General features: G+C 36.5%; 1 protein-coding gene across 2 annotated transcripts in view; it reads right to left on the bottom strand.

The window, feature by feature from the left end:
• The window catches only part of LRBA (LPS responsive beige-like anchor protein), a 767,265-nt gene that overhangs the window by 692,011 nt on the left and 55,119 nt on the right, over positions 1-20,135 (bottom strand). For both annotated transcript variants that reach the window (XM_023227472.2, XM_023227477.2), the window contains 2 exons: positions 6,625-6,856; positions 6,305-6,405 (listed from right to left, as the gene is read on the bottom strand). In XM_023227472.2, the coding sequence (XP_023083240.1) occupies positions 6,305-6,405; positions 6,625-6,856 (333 nt within the window). The remainder of the gene's footprint in view (positions 1-6,304; positions 6,406-6,624; positions 6,857-20,135) is intronic.

Below are 20,135 nucleotides of genomic sequence, written 5' to 3'. Positions count from 1 at the left end.
AAAAAAAAAAAAAAAAAAAAAAAAAAAGTGGCACATATACACCATGGAATACTATGCAGCCATAAAAAAGGATGAGTTCGTGTCCTTTGTAGGGACATGGATGCAGCTGGAAACCATCATTCTCAGCAAACTATTGCAAGAACAGAAAACCAAATACCGCATGTTCTCACTCACAGGTGGGAACTGAACAGTAAGAACACTTGGACACAGGAAGGGAAACATCACACACCGGGTCCTATTTGGGGGAGGGGGGAGGGGGGAGGTATAGCATTAGGAGATATACCTAATGTTAATGATAAGTTCATGGGTGCAGCACACCAACATGGCACATGTATACATATGTAACAAACCTGCACGTTGTGCACATGTACCCTAGAACTTAAAGTATAATTTTTTTAAAAAAGACACTGTGAGATAGATAGATAGATAGATAGATAGATAGATAGATAGATAGATAGAATGGAATACTACTCAGCCATTAAAAGGAATGAATTAACAGCATTTGCAGTGACCTGGATAAGACTAGAAACTATTATTCTAAGTGAAGTAACTCAAGAATGGAAAACCAAACATTGTGTGTTCTCACTGATATGTGGGAGCTAAGCTGTGAGAACGCAAAGGAATAAGAAAGATACAATGGACTTTGGGGATTTGGGGTAAGAGTGGGAGGGGGCGAGAGACAAAAGACTACAAATATGGTATGGTGTATACTGCTCAAGTGATGGGTGCACCAAAATTTCACAAATTCACCACTAAAGAACTTACTCATGTAATCAAATACTACCTATACCCCAATAACTTATGGAAAAATAAAATTTTAAAAATAAAAATAAACATTTCAAAAAAGGTACTTCAAAAACACTAAAATATTTTAACCTCATAACCACCCTATGGGATGGTATTATTATTATTATCCCCAGTTTACAGAAAAAGAATCTGTGGCAGGGGAACATTCCCAAAGTCACATGGGCAATAACTGTCAAGGTCAGGATAAGAACTCAATCTGCTCCAGAGTCCATCCTTTTAACCAACTATACAGATGCTCCTCAACTTATGATAGGGTTACATCCTGATAAACCCACAGTAAGTCGAAAATAATGTAAACTGAAAGTATACTTTCGACCCAAAATACTGTCAACTTAAGATGGGTTTAGCCAGAGGTAGCCCCATCCTAAGTCAAGGAGCATACGGAATGCATATCACTTTCACACCATCATGAAGTCAAAAAATAAAATAAAAAACTGTACTTTCACCATTAAAACAGGGACCAAAATCTTTAACATGGATTATAAGATACTTTATCTACCTCTTTAGCCTCATTTTGCTTCTTACTCTCCCCTTCTCCCTGCACTCCATCCTTCTCTCAGTCTTCTTCCCACAACAGGGCCTCAGCAAAAGCTATTCCTTATGCTTAAAATGCTCTCAAAAGGGCTCCTCTACTCCCCTCTTAACCAAGTCAACCTTACCCAGCCTTTAGAGCTCATCTTAACAGTCACTTCCTCAGGGTAGCCTTCCTTGAAACTGAGAGTGGATTAAACTTCCCTATCATATTTCATTCTACACTATACCTTTACTGCATAGCATATAAATATATGTATACACAGAGCATATACATATAAAAGCTGCAATGCTGAGTTTATTTGATTAATGTTTCTTTGGTCCACACGTCTCTAATACATGAAACAATCAGCAATAAAAATGAAAAATCTTATTTGCAGTTACAAGGAAAAACAAAAGATAATCAGACATACCATGTCATTTTAATCTGTTTATAAGCAAATAAGAAAAGTGCAGGGCATTCCTCCTTGTTAAAAGTTTAAAAGTTCAAAACAGGGACCAACTACAAATGAAATCACTGGTTTGCCTTCATCTTATTTTCATAGATGATATAAATTATAATTACTGTGTAAAAGAGTTTGGCAACCTTTCACCTAAATATTAAGTGGAAAGCTTCATTCTTAAGTGAACAAGAAATTTTCAATTAATCATACTGCTCAATTATAAGAGCATAATAACAAGTAACTACAATCAGTGATTTTTTAAAAATAAATTCCAAAGTAAAATAACCAAAAATAACTTTGCAGTTAAAAATAAAAATACAGTATTGTAGCATGTCCATCTAGAAACATCATTCCTCCAAATTTCCTTTCCTATAAATCAGTCAACAAAAGAATACATTAACATAAGCACTTTACTTGACAGACATTGCTAGGGGAGTATATACTGTACTGGGAAAGCCTTTCAGAAAAAAACTTAGGCCAGGCACAGTGGCTCACATCTGTAATCTCAACACTTTCAGAGGCCAAGGTGGAGGGATCGCTTGAGCCTAGAGGTTTAAGATCAGCCTGGGCAACATGGCAAAACTCCATCTCTACAAAACAATACAAAAATTAGCCAAGAATGGTGGCAACTGCCTGTGGTCCCGGCTATTTGGAAGGCTGAGGTGGGAGGATTGCTTGACCTAGGACGCAGAGGTTTCAGGGAGCCGAGATAGCACCACTGCACTCCAACCTGGGTAACAGAGCAAGACTCTGTCTGAGAAAGAAAAAGACACAGGAAAAGAAAAAGATGTAGTAGTCATATTTCAAGAGTCTGTAAAAACGTTCATGTCCACCAATGCACTATTTCCACATGCCAAAATCTATGCTAAAGTAATCATCACAAGGGCAGAGATTTAGATACAGGGAGTTTTTCACTGCACTGCTATGACAGCAAAAGATAGAAATAATATGCCTAATATCAAATAACTAAATAAATGTAATGAATATCTGAGCAAGGCCTTGCTCTCATTTTATAAATAGTTCATTATTTTTTCCCTTAATCATCTAAACCTATTCTCATTCTCCTCCCGCTCCCCATAGGCCGCTATATTAACATGTTTAATCTTTTATATGTAGATTATTCCTTCAAAAGTGTTTTTTGGGGCTGAGTGTGGTGGCTCACACCTGTAATCCTAGCGCTTTGGGAGGACTGCTTGAGCTCAGGAGTTTGAGACCAGTCTGGACAACATGGCGAAACCCAGTCTCTAAAAGAAATGCAAAAATTAGCCCGGCATGGTGGTGCACATCCATGGTCCCAGCTACTTCGGAGGCTGAGGTGGCAGGATCTCTTGAGCCCAGGAAGCTGAAAATGCAGTGAGCCATATCACATTTATGGATCTATGTGAGAATTTCTTGGAATATGCACTAAGGAGTGAATTACTAAATCACTGAATACAGTATAATTAACATGACTAAGTAGCACTAGACTCATCTTGAGGTCGGCTCTACTAGCGTTCATTCCAACGAAAAGCACACTAAGTATAAAACAACCCTGTATCCCAAAGTATACTTGCCATTTTCCAACTTTAAAATTCTTGAGAAACTACACATGGAAGGTGACATATCAATACTGTTTTAATGTGAATGTCTCTAATTATTAATGATTTTGTGTTCATCTGATTGTGTGGTTTCTACGTCTGTAAATAAACTTTTTTTTTTTTTTCTGAGACGGAGTCTCGCTCTGTTGCCCAGGCTGGAGTGCAGTGGCCAGATCTCAGCTCACTGCAAGCTCCGCCTCCTGGGTTCACGCCATTCTCCTGCCTCAGCCTCCCGAGTAGCTGGGACTACAGGCGCCCGCCACCTCGCCCAGCTAGTTTTTTGTATTTTTTTTAGTAGAGACGGGGTTTCACCGTGTTAGCCAGGATGGTCTCGATCTCCTGACCTCCTGATCTGCCCATCTCGGCCTCCCAAAGTGCTGGGATTACAGGCTTGAGCCACCGCGCCCGGCCGTAAATAAATATTAGTTCATGTTATTTGCTATTTTCTTATCTATAATTTTCTATGCTTAGGAATATAATAAAAATATATTACATATTCAGAATAAATAATGTGAATATAAATAAAAACCAAAATTAAATATATACTTTCTCTTCTAGACACGACACAGTAATAGGACCTGGACGCACCAACCTACTATAAACAACTAGAAAAGTGGGCAAAATGTATCAAACAAAAACAGTTTTCAGTATGGAGGAAGAGGTAGTTCAAGACTGTGATCCCTGAGAAAACAAACAAAATGACTTTAAACCTGGTGTCAATTTCCATATCATTGCACAAGGAAACCAAATAAAACTTGAAAGTCTCAGTGAGTTGGAAAGAAAGTGGAGTCCACAGTGGATAGAAGTTTCAGAGCAGAATACTACGGAGGAAAGAACTGAACAGAGAAGTCCCAGAAACTGCACTGACTCTTTGGCTTAATACCAGACTGATCATGCTTACGATAAAACTCAACATGGTGGGGCTAAGATAGTAAGAGCTTCAAGTTAAAGAATTCCCAAAACTAATACAGAGCTAGGAATTGCTGAGACCCTAATAGACACTTTGGAGAGACCACAGTCTTGCTACCTCCTGTCCTATGTCTGCGACTTAAGAGTTACTCAATAGAGACTCTGTAAGAGACATGCCTGAATAGTAAGGCTAAACTAGCCCTAGCATAACAGCCACTCTAAACCTTACTGGAAAAAAAAAAAAAAAAAAAAAAAAACCTTTAAACTAGTTTTAAAGGATAAAGTTGATCCACAAATAACTTTGATCTACAAATAACTTATCTGCCTGCAAAACCAGTCTAACAATCATAAAATATGACAAAATCCAGCTCTCAGCAACATAAAATTTGCTGTCTGATATATGGTCTAAATTCAGTAGCCATAAGCAGCAGAAAAATGTAACCTACATAAAGAAGCAAAATCAATGAGTAAACTGACCTAGAAAATGACATTCTAGAATGAAAAAACAAGAGCATTAAAGCAACTATTAATATACTAAATATTTTCAAGGATTTAAAAGAATTAAATGAGGAAAAAAATGGAAAATATTTAAAAGAACCAAATAGAATTTACAGAAAGAGGCCAGGCGCGGTGGCTCACGCCTGTAATCCCAGCACTTTGGGAGGCCGAGACGGGCGGATCACTAGGTCAGGAGTTCAAGAACATCCTGGTCAACATGGTGAAACCCCGTCTCTACTAAAAATAGAAAAGTCGGCCAGGTGTCGTGGCGTGCACCTGTAATCCCAGCTACTCAGGAGGCTGACGCAGGAGAATCACTTGAATCCAGGAGGTGGAGGTTGCAGTGAGCTGAGATCACACCACTGCACTCTAGCCTGGCAACAGAGCAAGACTCCATCTCAGAAAGAAAAAAAAGAATTTACAGAAAGAAAAATATAGTATCTGAAATTTCAGTGGATGCAATTAACACACTGCTGAAGAAAAGATCAGTTAACTTGAGACTACAGCAATAAAAACAATTTAAAATAAAGCACAAAAACACTAAAAAAAGAGTTAACAGATCTCAGTAACCTGTGAGACAATATCAAGAGGTCTAATATATCTGTAATTGGAGTCCCAGAAAAGATGGGAAGGGGGGACAAGAAGACAGTAGTTGAAGAAACAATGACTAAAATGTTTCCAAATTTTATGACAATTGCCTTACACACTCACAGATGTAAAAACTCTAAGAAGACAAACACAAGGTAAGCTAGAACCAGAAATATAATCAAATTCAATGACAATCAGTAATAAAACTCTAAAATTAAACACATTAAACTGGAGTTTGAGAGAAATATGCTAAAGAATCTAAATTGTAACATAATGAAAAAGAGTAATTATAGGGCACAATTTTAGATACATTTAATGAAAGCTAGATTAAGGATCAGCTGACTGAGCTGTTGCTGTGGGCAATGTAAAGGGCACTAAAATAAGCCTGGAAATGCAACAAAAATAGAGAAAATATTTACTACTCCTCCTCAACAGGACAGATAACTATACGGCTGAAGAAACAGTTTGATAAGGCACTTGGGGTTCAAAATAAGTTCACCCCCAATACTACCCATTGCAAATGACTCCTAAGTTGCATCTCAAGAGGGTAGATCCAATTAACTGCAGAGGTTTTGTTCACAGAGTGAGTTACTCAAGTTTAAGGGACTCAGATAAAACTAGATCAAAAAGAAGAAAAGGTATGTACTATTACCTAATACTTTTCTTTCTCTACATTTATCTTCTTTTCTAATAAATATTGAATGTACATTTAAAGAACAACAATTGGAAGAAGAATTAAATTATCAGTTTGCCTGAAACACCATTATCTTAGTGCATACTTTTAGGGTCCAAGTATGGCAAGAGTAGCCATAGGGATCTCAATGCTATTTTAATTAATCTATTCAATTTGACAATTATCCCATGTATAATAATATCAGTTACTTTACAAGCTACTAATGTGTTTGGGAGGGGGATACTTTAAAATATCAAAGAGTACTTAAGTTTTTTTACCCATTGTCCTTTATCTCCTTGAAGTTTACTGAAGAAAAGCTTTAGCTCGCGAACTGTCAAATTATAGCTAGCCAGCACTCCCAACATGTCAACTAAAAGATCTGGAAACAAAAGAAAACAATAAAATAACTCAGCTAATTATATTTCTCGAATATTTAAAATAAACTGTGCTTATTTAAGGGCTTGGACACTAAAGTTCTAGGTGCATGCTACATGCTCAAATATTTCTTAAATATTGCTAAATGGAATAAGAAAAATAAGTATTTAAAAATTAAACTTTATCTCTTTGCATACATTGTACTATAGAAAAAAAATCATACCTGCTATCATATTGTCAACTTTTTCAATTTTCCCAAGCACTTTTTCAACAAGGCCTACTTCAGTGCAGACTTGAAGATTCCGTATGCTTTTCTTCAGAATAGCTGTAAACATGCTCCAGACTTCTGCTTGGCAAGTAATGTCACATTTTTCCAGTAGGTCCACCATGCAGTTGATACTCTCACCTTCTTGGATAATGAAATTCATTTCTAAATCAAACTGTCCTCCTACCAACTTCCAAGGAAAAAAAAAAAAAGTAAAAGCATTAGTATCCTCAATATCACTATAGCATGTTCCTAAACATTAAATTAACAATAACTACTCACATTCTTCCTCCAAAACAAAAGGTTCATTAAAACACACACACACACACACACACACACACAGCTCAAAAACTGAAGTTTCTGAAGTAATCTCCAAATTTAGACAGTAAAGTCAAGTAAGAGAATATAAACATTAAAATATTTTTCAACAAAAACAAACATAGGATGTCTTAGGAAAATTGCTATCTACTAACCTGTTACCAATAAAGATCTAAATCAGCTCTACAATTGCTTCTCATTCAGTATTTCGTTTATGAAGTATCAAATCTGTGAACTACACTCAATAATCTAAAGGTCCTTTGTTAACCAAACAAGTAATAAGCTCATGGTAAAACTGAAAAGCTGAAAAAGGCTCAGAATGGTCACACATTGGAGTTTATATTAGTCAAATTTTTGGTTTATTAAGCCTGTTCATTTTACTTCTTTTCTGTCAATAATCAGTATAACTTACATATAATTAGTCACACATCCAAAGTCAGTAATCAAGAAAATGTATTTCACTGATATTACTATGAAAACGCTATAGCTATACTGGCCTTGTCATCTCATCCACAGCCTCCCAACACAGAGGGAAGGTTTGTACATTTTAAATAAATCCTAATTATGTAAAGGAATTAAAATACTTTTAGAATTACCTTTGTAGAGTTATCTTATTTAACTAGATGTTTTAAATAAATTTTTTTAAATTTAAAAATACCTACATTTAAGGTATACGATAATACAATCAACTAGACCTTTTAAAGATCTCTGTCAGAAGTAGTTACACACATGATTCACCTACACTTTTTTCTTTCTGAATACTTCTTGGTTTTTCATTATGCATTTCTAAACCGCATACCCAAAAGGTATGCAAGTAGAAGAAAGTGAACTTTAAAAAACAAATCCGGCAGGGAGTGGTGGCTCATGCCTGTAATTCCAGCACTTTGGGAGGCCAAGGCGCACAGAGCACGAGGTCAGGAGATCAAGATCATCCTGGCTAAAACCGTGAAACCCCATCTCTACTAAAAAACTACAAAAAATGGCCAGGCGCAGTGGCTCATACCTGTAATCCCAGTACTTTGGGAGGCCAAGGCAGGCGAATCACCTGAGATCAGGAGTTGAAGACCAGCCTGGCCAACATGGTGAAACCCCGTCTCTACTGAAAAAACAAAAATTAGCCAGGCGTGGTGGCATGCGCCTGTAATCCCAGCTATTCAGGAGGCTGAGGTAGGAGAATCACTTGAACCCGAGCGGCAGAGATTGCAGTGAGCTGAGATCATGCCACTGCACTCCAGCCTGGGTAACAGAGCGAGACTCTGTCTCAAAAAAAGGAAAAAAAAAAAAAAATACAGAAACTTAGCCAGGCACGGTGGCATGTGCCTGTAGTCCCAGTTACTTGGGAGGCTGAGGCAGGAGAAACACTTAAACCTGGGAGGCAGAGATTGCAATGAGCCGAGATCACACCATTGAGCTCCAGTATGGGCAACAGACAAAGACTCCGTCTTTAAAAAAAAAAAAAAAAAAAAAAAAATTCCAATGGCTTATAAATAAAACCAGACATGACCAAGTAGAGTTTAGTCCAGGAAAGCAAGGAAGGTTCGAAACTAGGAAATAAATTAAAACTCCTTTCAGCAGGATCAACAACATGTATCCCAGGTTGTGACAAAAATAAAGACAGGCAAGAGACTGAAAAAAATGGAAATGAACAATGTGAGGATCAGTACTTGCATGCAGAGAGACAAGAACTCCTGGCAAGCACAGTGATAAAGACATTTCATCTTTCTCAGAAAGCTCTGGCAGAGATTTCAGTGTACAATGCTTCGTATTATCACTACCAAGCAGTGTTAGGTGATGATAGCTGGGATTCTACTAAAACAGTCTCTCCTTGTGATGGAGTCAATTCTCCTAGTTACACGGCCCTAGCTAAAAACTATATGTCCCTGGTTAGCTAGTCCTCCTGGATAAATGCTATAAGCTATTCATTATACTATGATACATTCCATTCTACTTAAACTGTTGAATTAGATTATATTGTCCATAAATATAGTTTGTAAATTTTAAAAATACATAATTCAAATAAGAACTTTAATACAGCTGTTTTGGTTTTGTTTGTATTATTTCCTTGTCTGTAACTTTTTATTTTGAAATAATTTCAAACATTCAAAAAAAGTACAGAATTCCTTTATACTCTTCTTTCAGCTTCCCCAATGTATATATATTACATAATCATAGTATAATCATTTAAACCAGGAAATTAACTTTTACAATACCATTAACCAATCTACAGACATCACTCATAAAAATGTTTAAAAAGGGCCGGGCGCAGTGGCTCAAGACTGTAATCCCAGCACTTTGGAAGGCCAAGGCAGGCGGATCGCGAGGTCAGGAGATCGAGACCATCCTGGCTAACACGGTGAAACCCTGTCTCTACTAAAAAATACAAAAAACTAGCTGGGCGAGGTGGCGGGCGCCTGTAGTCCCAGCTACACAGGAGGCTGAGGCAGGAGAATGGCGTAAACCCGGGAGGCGGAGCTTGCAGTGAGCTGAGATCCAGCCACTGCACTCCAGCCTGGGTGACAGAGCAAGACTCTGTCTCAAAAAAAAAAAAAAAAAAAAGTTTAAAACAGGTATTTATACGAATAAGGTGCTTATTACTAACAATGCCTGGCTGGTGGTGGTGGTGATTGTTATTATAAATTTTATAATTTTATAATTACATATCTATATTATTATATGATAACAGTGACATCTAAATAGAACAAAGATCATTTAATCAAAAGGTTAGTGGCTGGGCAAGGTGGCTCACACTTATAATTACAAAACTTTGGGAGGATAAGACAGGAGGATCACTTGAGGCCTGGAGTTTGAGACCAGTCTGGCAACACAGCCAGACTCTGTCTCCATAATCAAAAAAAAAGAAAAAAAAATACCTGGGCATGGTGGTGGGTACCTGTAGCCCTACTACTCTGGAGGCTGAGGTGGGAAGACTGCTTGAGCCCAGGAGTTCAAAACTACAGTGAGCTATGATCACACCACTGCACTCCAGCCTGGGTGACAGTGCAAGACTCTGCCTCAAAAAAAAAAAAAAAATTAGTTTTAGGATAGCTATATTCAAATATCTGGGGGGAAAAAAATCAATCCATCCCTCATACCATAAAAAAAATTCCAAATAAGTCTAAGATTTAAATGTAAAACTGAAGTCATAAAATGAGTCTAAAATAAAAGTCACAAAAGCACTAAATGGGTTAGGTGTGGTGGCTCATGCCTGTAATCCCAGCACTTCTGGGAGGCCAAGGTGGGAGAGTCTCGTGAGTCCAGGACTTCAAGGCTACAGTGAACTATGATTACGCCACTGAACTCTAGCCTGGGTGACAGAGTAGGACATGTTTCTAAAAATAAAAATTAATTAAATAAAAGCACTGAATGAAATGATACAAAAAACATTTTATCACTTCAAGTGGTAAACACTTTTCTAACTAAGAGTTTTTAAGACTTCTGGACTTCATATTGACATATTTAACTATATAATAATTATAAATTCTATATGCAAAAAAACATAAAATCAAAAAGTAAACACTTAGAAAAATCATTTCAACCCACATCATTACATAAGTACAAACAGCTTCCTGAAAAACATTTTTTAAAAGAAAATGTATCTGCTTGTGGGAACTAGGGTGCTAAAAAAAAAAAGAAAACAAAACAAAATTTAGGCAAAGGCAATGAACAAAAAGGGAAATAAAAGTGGCACTAAAACATGAAACCCAACTTTGCTTACAAAATGAATGAATATTAAAACTACACTAATATACCATTTTTACATATTTGACAAATTCCAAATCTCTAACAACATATAAAAATAATACATAGTATGTGCAAGAACATGAGGAGACAGGTACTGTCATACATTACTGTTGCTGAGGAAACAGGTACAAAAGGACTTATCAAGAGCAATTTGGGGCTGGGTACGATGGCGCACACCTGTAATCCCAGAACTTTGGGAGGCCGAGGCAGGTGGATCCCTTGAGCGCAGGAGTTCAAGACGGGCCTGGTTAACATAGCGAAACCCCGTCTCTACTAAAAACACAAAAATTACCCATGTGTGGTGGTGGGCACCTGTAGCCCCATCTACTTGGAAGGCTGAGGCACAAGAATCCCTTGAACCCAGGAGGCAGAGGTTGCAGTGAGCCAAGGCCACATCACTGCACTCTATACTGGGTGACAGAGTGAGACCATGTCTCAAAAACAAAAAAAAGATAAACAAAAAAACAGGAATTTGGTAATATCTATCAAAAATTTTTATTTTTCAAACAGCAATCAAACAGCTAGAAATTTACATTATAGACACATTTAGATAATGATGTTAGATACAAGAACTTCATTGTATTGAATATTTAAAAATTACAAGATAAAGGTTAATGATGGCCTGGCATGATGGATCACACCTGTAATCCCAGCACTCTGGGAGGCCGAGGTGGGTGGATCACTTGAGGTCAGGAGTTCAAGACCAGCCTGGCCAACATGGTGAAACCCCGCCTCTACTAAAAATACAAAAATTAGCCAGGCATAGAGGCACGTGCCTGTAATTCCAACTACTTGGGAGGCTGAGGCACAAGAATTGCTTGATCCCAGGAGGTAGAAGTTGCAGTGAGTCGCCTGGGCAACAGAGTAAGACTCTGTCTCAAAAAAAAAAGTTAATGAAGTTGCACATAACTATACAACGAAATATGATGTACATATAGAAAAGAATGCGGCCACTCCATATGATAGGAAAAGATCTCTAAGATACTTTAAGTGAGAAAATGAAGGTGGAGAAAAGTGTGAACAGTAGGCTACAATTTGAGTGTAACTCATTTACACATAGACCTACGCATGTGCTAAATATGTCTAAGAATGAACTAAATATTGATTGTCTCTGGAAAAGATCTATTGCATAGAATGCAAAAAAAAGATTTTAGTACATACACTTTTGAACAATTTGAATTTTGTGCCATGAACACATATTACTTATTTCAAAAAAACAATTTAAAAAGAAGCCGGTGCAGCCAGGCATGGTGGCTTATGCCTGTAATCCCAGAACTTTGGGAAACCGAGAGAGCAGATCAGTTGCACTTAGAGTTCAAGACCAGCCTGGGGTCTTGAACCAACATGGTAAGACCCCATCTCTACCAAAAATAAAACAAAAAATTAGCTGGGTGTGGTAGCATATGCCTATAGTCCCAGCTGCTTGGAGGCTAAGGTGGAAGGATGGCTTGAGTCTGAGAGGCAGAGGTTGCAGCAACCCAAGATTGTGCCACTGCACTCCAGCCTGGGAGACAGGGCGAGACCCTGTCTCAAAAAAAAAAAAAAAAAAAACGCAAATGCACAAAATACCACTGATGCGAGCTGCAGAGCTTATGAAATCATCATAAATAAAAATGGTATGAACACAAAAGTTTGGGATTTCTCAAGTAACCTATTTCTAACAAATTACTCACTGACTCAAAAGTAATTCAGCACAATATAACAATGACATTGCAGAGGCATTATTCAAATATTTAACAACTGGCAGAGTGCAGGCATCATGCAATCAGAACACATATGAAATCTATCAAGATGGGCTCAAGCTGTAAAAATCTCATACCTACATACTGAGGCACACTGGCTAAATATTGGCCCTCATAGAACATACATTAGTGAAAAAAAATAAGAGATACAACACATCTACAGAAAACAATCACAAAATACAAACCTCTAATATATAATAAATTTATAAACTCATTCAACACACTTTTACTGAATGCCTACAGTATGCCAGGCACTGAGGAAATAGTAAAACAGTGATCAATATGACAGAAATAGCCTACCCGTATTTGTAGGAATCAATACTGTGTCTTATATCCTACAGAAATCTTTTTTAATTGTTTATTTAGAAAATGGCTGGGTGTGCGGTGGCTCGCACCTGTAATCCCAGCACTTTGGGAGGCCAAGGTGGGTGGATCACCTGAGGTCAGCAGTTCGAGACCAGCCTGGGCAACATGGTGAAACCCTAGCTCCATTAAAAATACAGAAACTAGCCAGGCGTGGTGTTCCATGCCTGTGGTTCCACCTACTCAGGAGGCTGAGGCAGGAGAATCGCTTGAACCCAGGAGGCGGAGGTTGCAGTAAGTCAAGATTGTCCCATTGCACTCCAGTCTGGGCGACAAAGCAAGACCGTCGCACAAAAAAAAAAAGAAAGAAAAGACTAGACTTCCGGTTTCCAAACTGGAAATCTCTTTCTCCATGAAAACATATGACACCAAGTACTAACTTCAGCTCAAAACGTCATTTTTGTATGAATATAAAATATATAACATTCATAAGTTTTCCTAAATACTTACAATATCTAATAGAAAATACAATGGAGTTTTAAAACAACATTTCTGATACCAACCATAAGTGTAAAAGTATCTAGGAGTGAATTAAAACATACATATGACTTGAAAGTAAAAAATTTTTTTTCCACTTTTGATAAAAGAACAGACTTGTTTCTGGGTGGGAATATTAAATCAGTTCAAGTTGTTAACTTTTCACAAATTAATCTATAAATTCAGCACATTACCATTAAAATTCCAATATGATTTTTTTTCCTGAAACTTATAGTGATTCTAATTTCTATTTGGGAATTAAATATATGAAAAAAGTGAAGGGAAATTCTATACAAAAAGAATACTAGAATCATCAAATGGTATAACATAATTATTAAAACTGTATAGTACTAGACAGAAAACAATCCAATTAAAATAAAAAGTTGATACAAATAAATTCAATATAGAATTAGAGTGTCATCTCAAGCATTAAATAGATATATGAAATTTTCATTTTAAAAAATTGAGACTGAATCCTTATATTACGATATATGCCAAAATAAATTCCAGATAACTTAAGACATCAAAAGTTAAATTAGAAGCCATAAAATATAAGAAATTCTCAAAGAACACAAAAATCATTAAGCTGTAGAAATAAAAAGTACAGAAATAAAGTATTTTCAATTTGGTGAAAAAAATTTTTAGGAACACATGAACAGTCAATTCACAAAAAAATCCAAATGACACACGCAAAAAAAAAAAAAATACTAAATAAATTTCACTTTGTTTGAAATTATTAAAGCTCAAAGTAGGTGAGAACAAGATTAAACAAATACTTTCATATACTCCTGTTGAAATATTTCCAGAAAGCAATATGATAATACTAACTAAACATAGAATTGTGTTAACTCAAGAAAATCTTTTATTAAATGTGGGTAATAACAATCAGCAGCAGATGCCAATGATTAAGAAAAATTAAGAAGAAAAATTCAAAACTGAGAAAATTAATTCCGTGAACTTCAACCTGTAAATTTGGTAAAGATAATTTTTAATCAATTTTCGCAGTAGAAAGGTCTGGTCCAGGTTCAAGAACACCAGTATTCTCTGGAAGATAATTTGAAAGAATCCACATAGAAGAATGTAAAATTAAGGAGTGACAGAATCTTCAGACACAAGAAAAACTTCTTGTGGAAAAGAATTGCAGTGATTCAGAAAGGTAGCAGAAAAACACAAAAATCTCTAAGGTCACATGAAATTAATAATTCCATAATACTATATATAATGATTATAATTTCAAAATAACTTTTTAGTGAAAGAAAAGCTCAAAGAGACAATATTTTATGAAAATCATCTAGATACAATAGTAAAAAAGATAAACTCTTCAACAGTATTTTCTAGAAGACAGAAAGTAAACCTTGTCCACTAAATACAATAAGGTACTTCTTACAACACCCACATACAACTGTACATCATTTAATATAAGGGAAACCAACCAATAGATCTGAAAGAATTTGCTGCCAAGAAGATAATGTCTGGAGAGAGTTTTAATAGTGTGAAATTTTCTTGTAACAATTATATATCCTCCATGCAGATCTAAATTGGTCAAAAACCTCATTACAACTAACATAAGAGACCTTACCTTCACCTTAATATTACTCACATCAATCGTTCCTATAAGTAATCACCCTTTCAAGAAGCTATAGATTTTTGAAAGTAATTTCCAAAAAAAGCCCCAAATATTTCACCAGCTTTTAAACTGAGATTATACTGTGAGAGCAATATCCAGACAGGTGTTTTAAATATTCCTCCGTTGCTTTAAATACTATAAAATATGCCTTTCAAGCAGAAAATTGATGGCAGAAATTTGTACATAATGTGTGGCATATTTGATATACTATATGTATGCATATCTATTATACCTAAAAAACATGCACAGGGTCTACAGTATGTCATGTTAACCCTTTCTAATAGTTATTTGAAGCTGATCAACCTTCAAAACACAAATTTGTTTCCAATGACAGGGATCATAATCCAGGTACAGGCATTGGCTAGTTATTATCTGAGCTGTAGTAATGGCTCTACACTACAAAATGTAATCTTCCCAAATGTCACAGTAAGTTATGAATATCTGAGCAGCCTAATGCACTTTACTAGCCATGAAATGTGAAAATGTAATCTTATTACCTTTTTTATGGTTGTATTTTTTTGAATAATGTAGCATGGAAACTGATGTATAGTCTTTTTCTACATTTTAGCATGATTTGGTCTCCTCTGCTGTATAGAACATTTTTCAAAACTCTCCGTTTCAACATATTTTAGTCTTGGCCTGAACTTCATAAACAATTTTTATAGCAGCCTTCAGGGTGGCATAACATGCTTTCTATAGGTTATACTTTAATGTATAATTTTACAGAAATTTTAAAGCAACTTACTCAAAGAATTCAAATAAACCTTTATAAGTTTTGTATGAGGACTTTAATTGAGCATGATTATTTTTCTTCTCAATAGTTATACTAATAAAATATGTTAAGCTGACATTTGTCACTAATCTAAATTACTTGTATATTCGGAAAACAAAAGACCAAACACAGAGGTCAAAAATAATTATCTTCAAAAGATTAATACAACTGGAATACTGTGCGACTCACAGAAAATTCAAATACTTCAAAGTAAAGCTCTGTTTTCCCTGAACCACTCACTGGAAACTTGCTAAATTTTTCCTCAAAGATGGGGCAGGAGTATGGCATAGTTTAAAAAAAAAAAAAAAAAAGGACAGGGTATAATCACAGCTTCTGACCCTAACTAGATACTTACTGTTTCTTGTGACCTATCTATTACAACAGGTGTAGTTAACACCTGTCTAAAAATGCCAAAATTGCTTTTTTCTCTGAATCTATTTATTTATAAAATTAACTAAGAGTAAGCTTATTTTATTTATCTGCATCCTTCAGAAACACATTCAGGATTTAAAAGTGCCAATCTCAAGATATCCAATTTTTCCCCAGGAATCCTTTCCTACATGAATGTGACCTTGTATATGTTTACAGCCACTGGAATCTTACTAATAAGAAGTTCAGGGAAAATTACAAAGCTGTGACACAGACTGCACTGACTCCCAGGTTATATTTTCTTCTTCCCTAATAACAAAGAGTTTCTAGTTTGGCACACGGAGCCCAGGAAAAAGATCTCACTCTCCAGCTTTTCTTGAACGGAAAGCATTCCTGATCAGCCATGTGACCAAGTTCTGACCAACAGGCAGTAACACGTGCAACCTCTAGGTATTATTCTTTAAAGAAAGAAACCTGACCCCTTTTTCCAACTACACTCCTTCCTACTGCTTAAGATGCAGAATAGTGGCAAGAGCTACAATAGCCATCTTGGAATCAAAGGTGCCTTATGTTGAAGATAAAAGAGCAAATCAGTCTATGGATCCTTACAATCATAGAACTGCCACACTAGCCCGCTACCCAGACTTTCACCTGAAGGACAAATACATTTCTATTTTGCAGAAACCACTGTTCATTTGGGCCTCTCTGTTCTATCAGTTAAAAGCCTATATTCTGACTAATACAGATGCTATTCACTGCATTTTCTCAGAAATTAAAAAATATATATTATCTATAACTATCTCAAATGACATATCCTTATGCCCCATTCTTACCCCATAGCAGGTGTTAGTTTACCAAAAGTGTCTTTTTTGACCTACTTTTGACAGTTGGTTATGTGCCCTGGTAAGTTCAGAAACCACAGAACAGCCTATTCCCTGACTATATTCTTACTGGATAGCTTCACATATGCTCTACACCACTGTGCCACTATGACACTTTGCCAGATGCCCTGTTACAGGTTGAATCGTGTCCCCCAAGAGGACATATGTTCAATTTTTAAAAGCCAGTGCTTCAAAATGTGATCTTATTTGGAAATACGATTGCTACAGACGTAATTAGTTAAGATGAGGTCATTGGTGGGGGGGGGTCTTAATCCAATATGACTGTTACCCTTATAAAGAGGGAAAATTTGTGTTCAGACACATGTACGCAGAGAAAATATCATGTTAAAACGAAGATAGAGATCACAGTGATACTTCTATAAGCCAAAGAATGTCAAAGATTGCCAGCAAACCACCAGAAGTCAGGAAAGAAACATGAAACAGATTCTCACAATTCTCAGAACAAACCCTGCCAACACAGTCATCTTAGACTTCTCGCCCACAGAACTGAGGCAATAAATTTCCATTGTTTCAGCAACCTAATTTCTAGTACTTTATTACACAGCCCTAACAAACTAATACATCCCAACATCTCCCAGGGTTTATTTTTGATGTTACCCACTAAATTCCCCAGTAAGCATTCTCAAGAACTCTTAGAAAAGCCAGACCATGACCCAGAGACTCTGTTCAGCTTATCTTCACCCAGACCCTCCTACAACACTGTACTCTCCTTACAGAAATAGGTTTGTGGAATGCAAACATACAGAGTGAAATAATAGACACTGGAGACTCCAAATAATGGAAAGGAGGTGAGGGTGAAATATCACCTATTGGGTACAATGTGCACTATTCAGGTGTTGGGTACACTATCAGCCCAGATTTCACCATGACTCAATATATCAAGGTAACACACTGAATTTATACCCCTAAATCCATAAAAATAAAAACTTTAATGTCAAAAAAAATAGGTTTGTGATTGGTACACAGTTTTTCAAAAAAGAACAAAATATTGCTGAGAAATATATACATAGATAACAAACTTAAAAAAAAAAAGCAAAGGAATGACTCACTCTAAAGTTAGCATTAAGGGCTGGGCATGGCGGCTCATGCCTGTAATCTCAGTACTTCGGGAGGCCGAGGCAGGAGGACTGCTTGAGCCCAGGAGTTCAAGACCAGGCTGGGCAACATAGCGAGACCTGGTCTCTTAAAAAAAAAAAAAAAATAGCCTAGCAGTTGGCACATGCCAATAGTCCAAGCAACTCAGGAGGCTGAGGCAAAGGATTGCCTGAGCCCAGGAGTTCAAAGCTGCAGTGAGCTATGATCATGCCACAGCACCCCAGTCTGGGTGACAGGACAAGATGCTTTCTCAAAAAAAACAAAACAAAACAAAGTTAGAATAAAGATAATTGTTTTAGCAAAGAAAGAGATTCCAAGTAAAAATATTGTTCTATTGTTAACCTGGTATTGGGTATATGCAGATTCATTTTAATAGTTTTTAAGTACTTTTATATATTTTACACATATCTTTTTAAGTACTTTTTAAAACTTTTTAATTACTCTTACATATTTTATACGTATCTTTGTAAAATACAACCTATTTTGTATTTGCTATCTCCTTGCCTCTCTCTGCTATCTTTTGGAAATTTCCTCAGTGTTTCAGTTCCCACATTCTTTATTCAGTTCTTTCTAATCTACTTTTCAATCTGTCTGTTAATTTCTTTTTATTTAAAAGCTCTATTTGTTGTTATTTTTCAAATCTGCTTAGTAATCTCTCTTTCCTACATAATCTTTTAAGTGTCCTTTTTGTTTTCTTTCTTTCATGTCTTTTTGACATGAAAGGGCCTCTTTATCATAATTTATTATAATTTTCTAAATTTTATGGTTTGAAAGTCTTGAAGACTTAATCTTGCTTTCAGTTTATCTACTGACTCCTCATGCTTTGCTGCTTTTTTAATGTGTTTTTAAATTTTAGATTATAAATTTGTTTTCAATGGGGCTTTATCTGAGAGACTCTCATGCACCCTGTGCCTCTTTAGCTTTAATTATGTATTCTGCTACCTGCCCTAGGGACGTCTTCAGCACGGAAAGACTTAAAAATACACACACACACACACACACACACACACACACACACATATATATATATATTTTTTTTTTTTGAGATGGAGTCTCACTGTTGCCAAGGCTGGAGTTCAGTGGCATCTGCTCACTGCAACCTCCACCTCCCGGGTCAAGTGATTCTCCTGCCTCAGCCTCCCGAGTAGCTGGGATTACAGGCGCCCACCAACACGCCCAGCTAATTTTTGTATTTTTAGTAGAGACAGGGTTTCACCATCTTGGCCAGGCTGGTCTCGAACTCCTGACCTTGTGATCCGCCCATCTTGGCCTCCCAAAATGCTGGGATTACAGGCGTGAGCCACCGCACCCAGCCTTAAAAAATATTTTTTATTGTGAAATGTTTCACTGCACCCAGCTGCCAAGCTATTCTTAAACAAAATTTAATACTACAGATATTGTGGTAATACCATCCAGACTTTTTTTTGGAAAGATCATATTTTCTTTTGGAACAAACATTTCTTATATAGTGACTGGGTGCAGTGGCTCATGACTGTAATCCCAGCACTTTGGGAGGCAGAGGCAAGTGGATCACCTGAGGTCAGGAGTTCAAGACTGCCCAACATGGGGAAACCCCATCTCTACTAAAAATACAACAATTAGCCAGGTGTGGTGGCAGGCACCTGTAATCCCAGCTACTTGGGAGGCTGAGGCAGGAGAATCGCTTGAGCCTGGGAGGCGGAGGTTGTAGTGAGTGGAAATCAAGCCATTGCACTCCAGCCTGGGCAAGACTCTGTCTCAAAAAAAAATTTTTTTTCGTAGTAATATTTGTCTCTAGTGGGATTTTAAATCTCTGTAGGTAAAGACAGTAAAGTGTTTTTCTTGTAGGTAAAGAAAATTATGAGCTCGATACAATATAAAAGAAAAAGAATAAGTTTAATATGATTTACAGTTAAGTGTGAATGTAGAATGTCATGGAAACAAATATAAATTTTCATCATATCCCACCCAAAGAACTTCACACAAATATGAGTCCAAAATATTTCCTAATTATTAGGTACTGGAAATCAAATCTGCTGTTTTAGGACCCAATTTGAATTCTAAAATGTTTTCACCGAGTACAA

This window comes from Piliocolobus tephrosceles, chromosome 3 (genome assembly GCF_002776525.5).
Source record: "Piliocolobus tephrosceles isolate RC106 chromosome 3, ASM277652v3, whole genome shotgun sequence".
Taxonomy (NCBI): domain Eukaryota; kingdom Metazoa; phylum Chordata; class Mammalia; order Primates; family Cercopithecidae; genus Piliocolobus; species Piliocolobus tephrosceles.
Note: the sequence above shows the minus strand (reverse complement) of the source record. Positions and strands in the feature narration are given on the sequence as shown.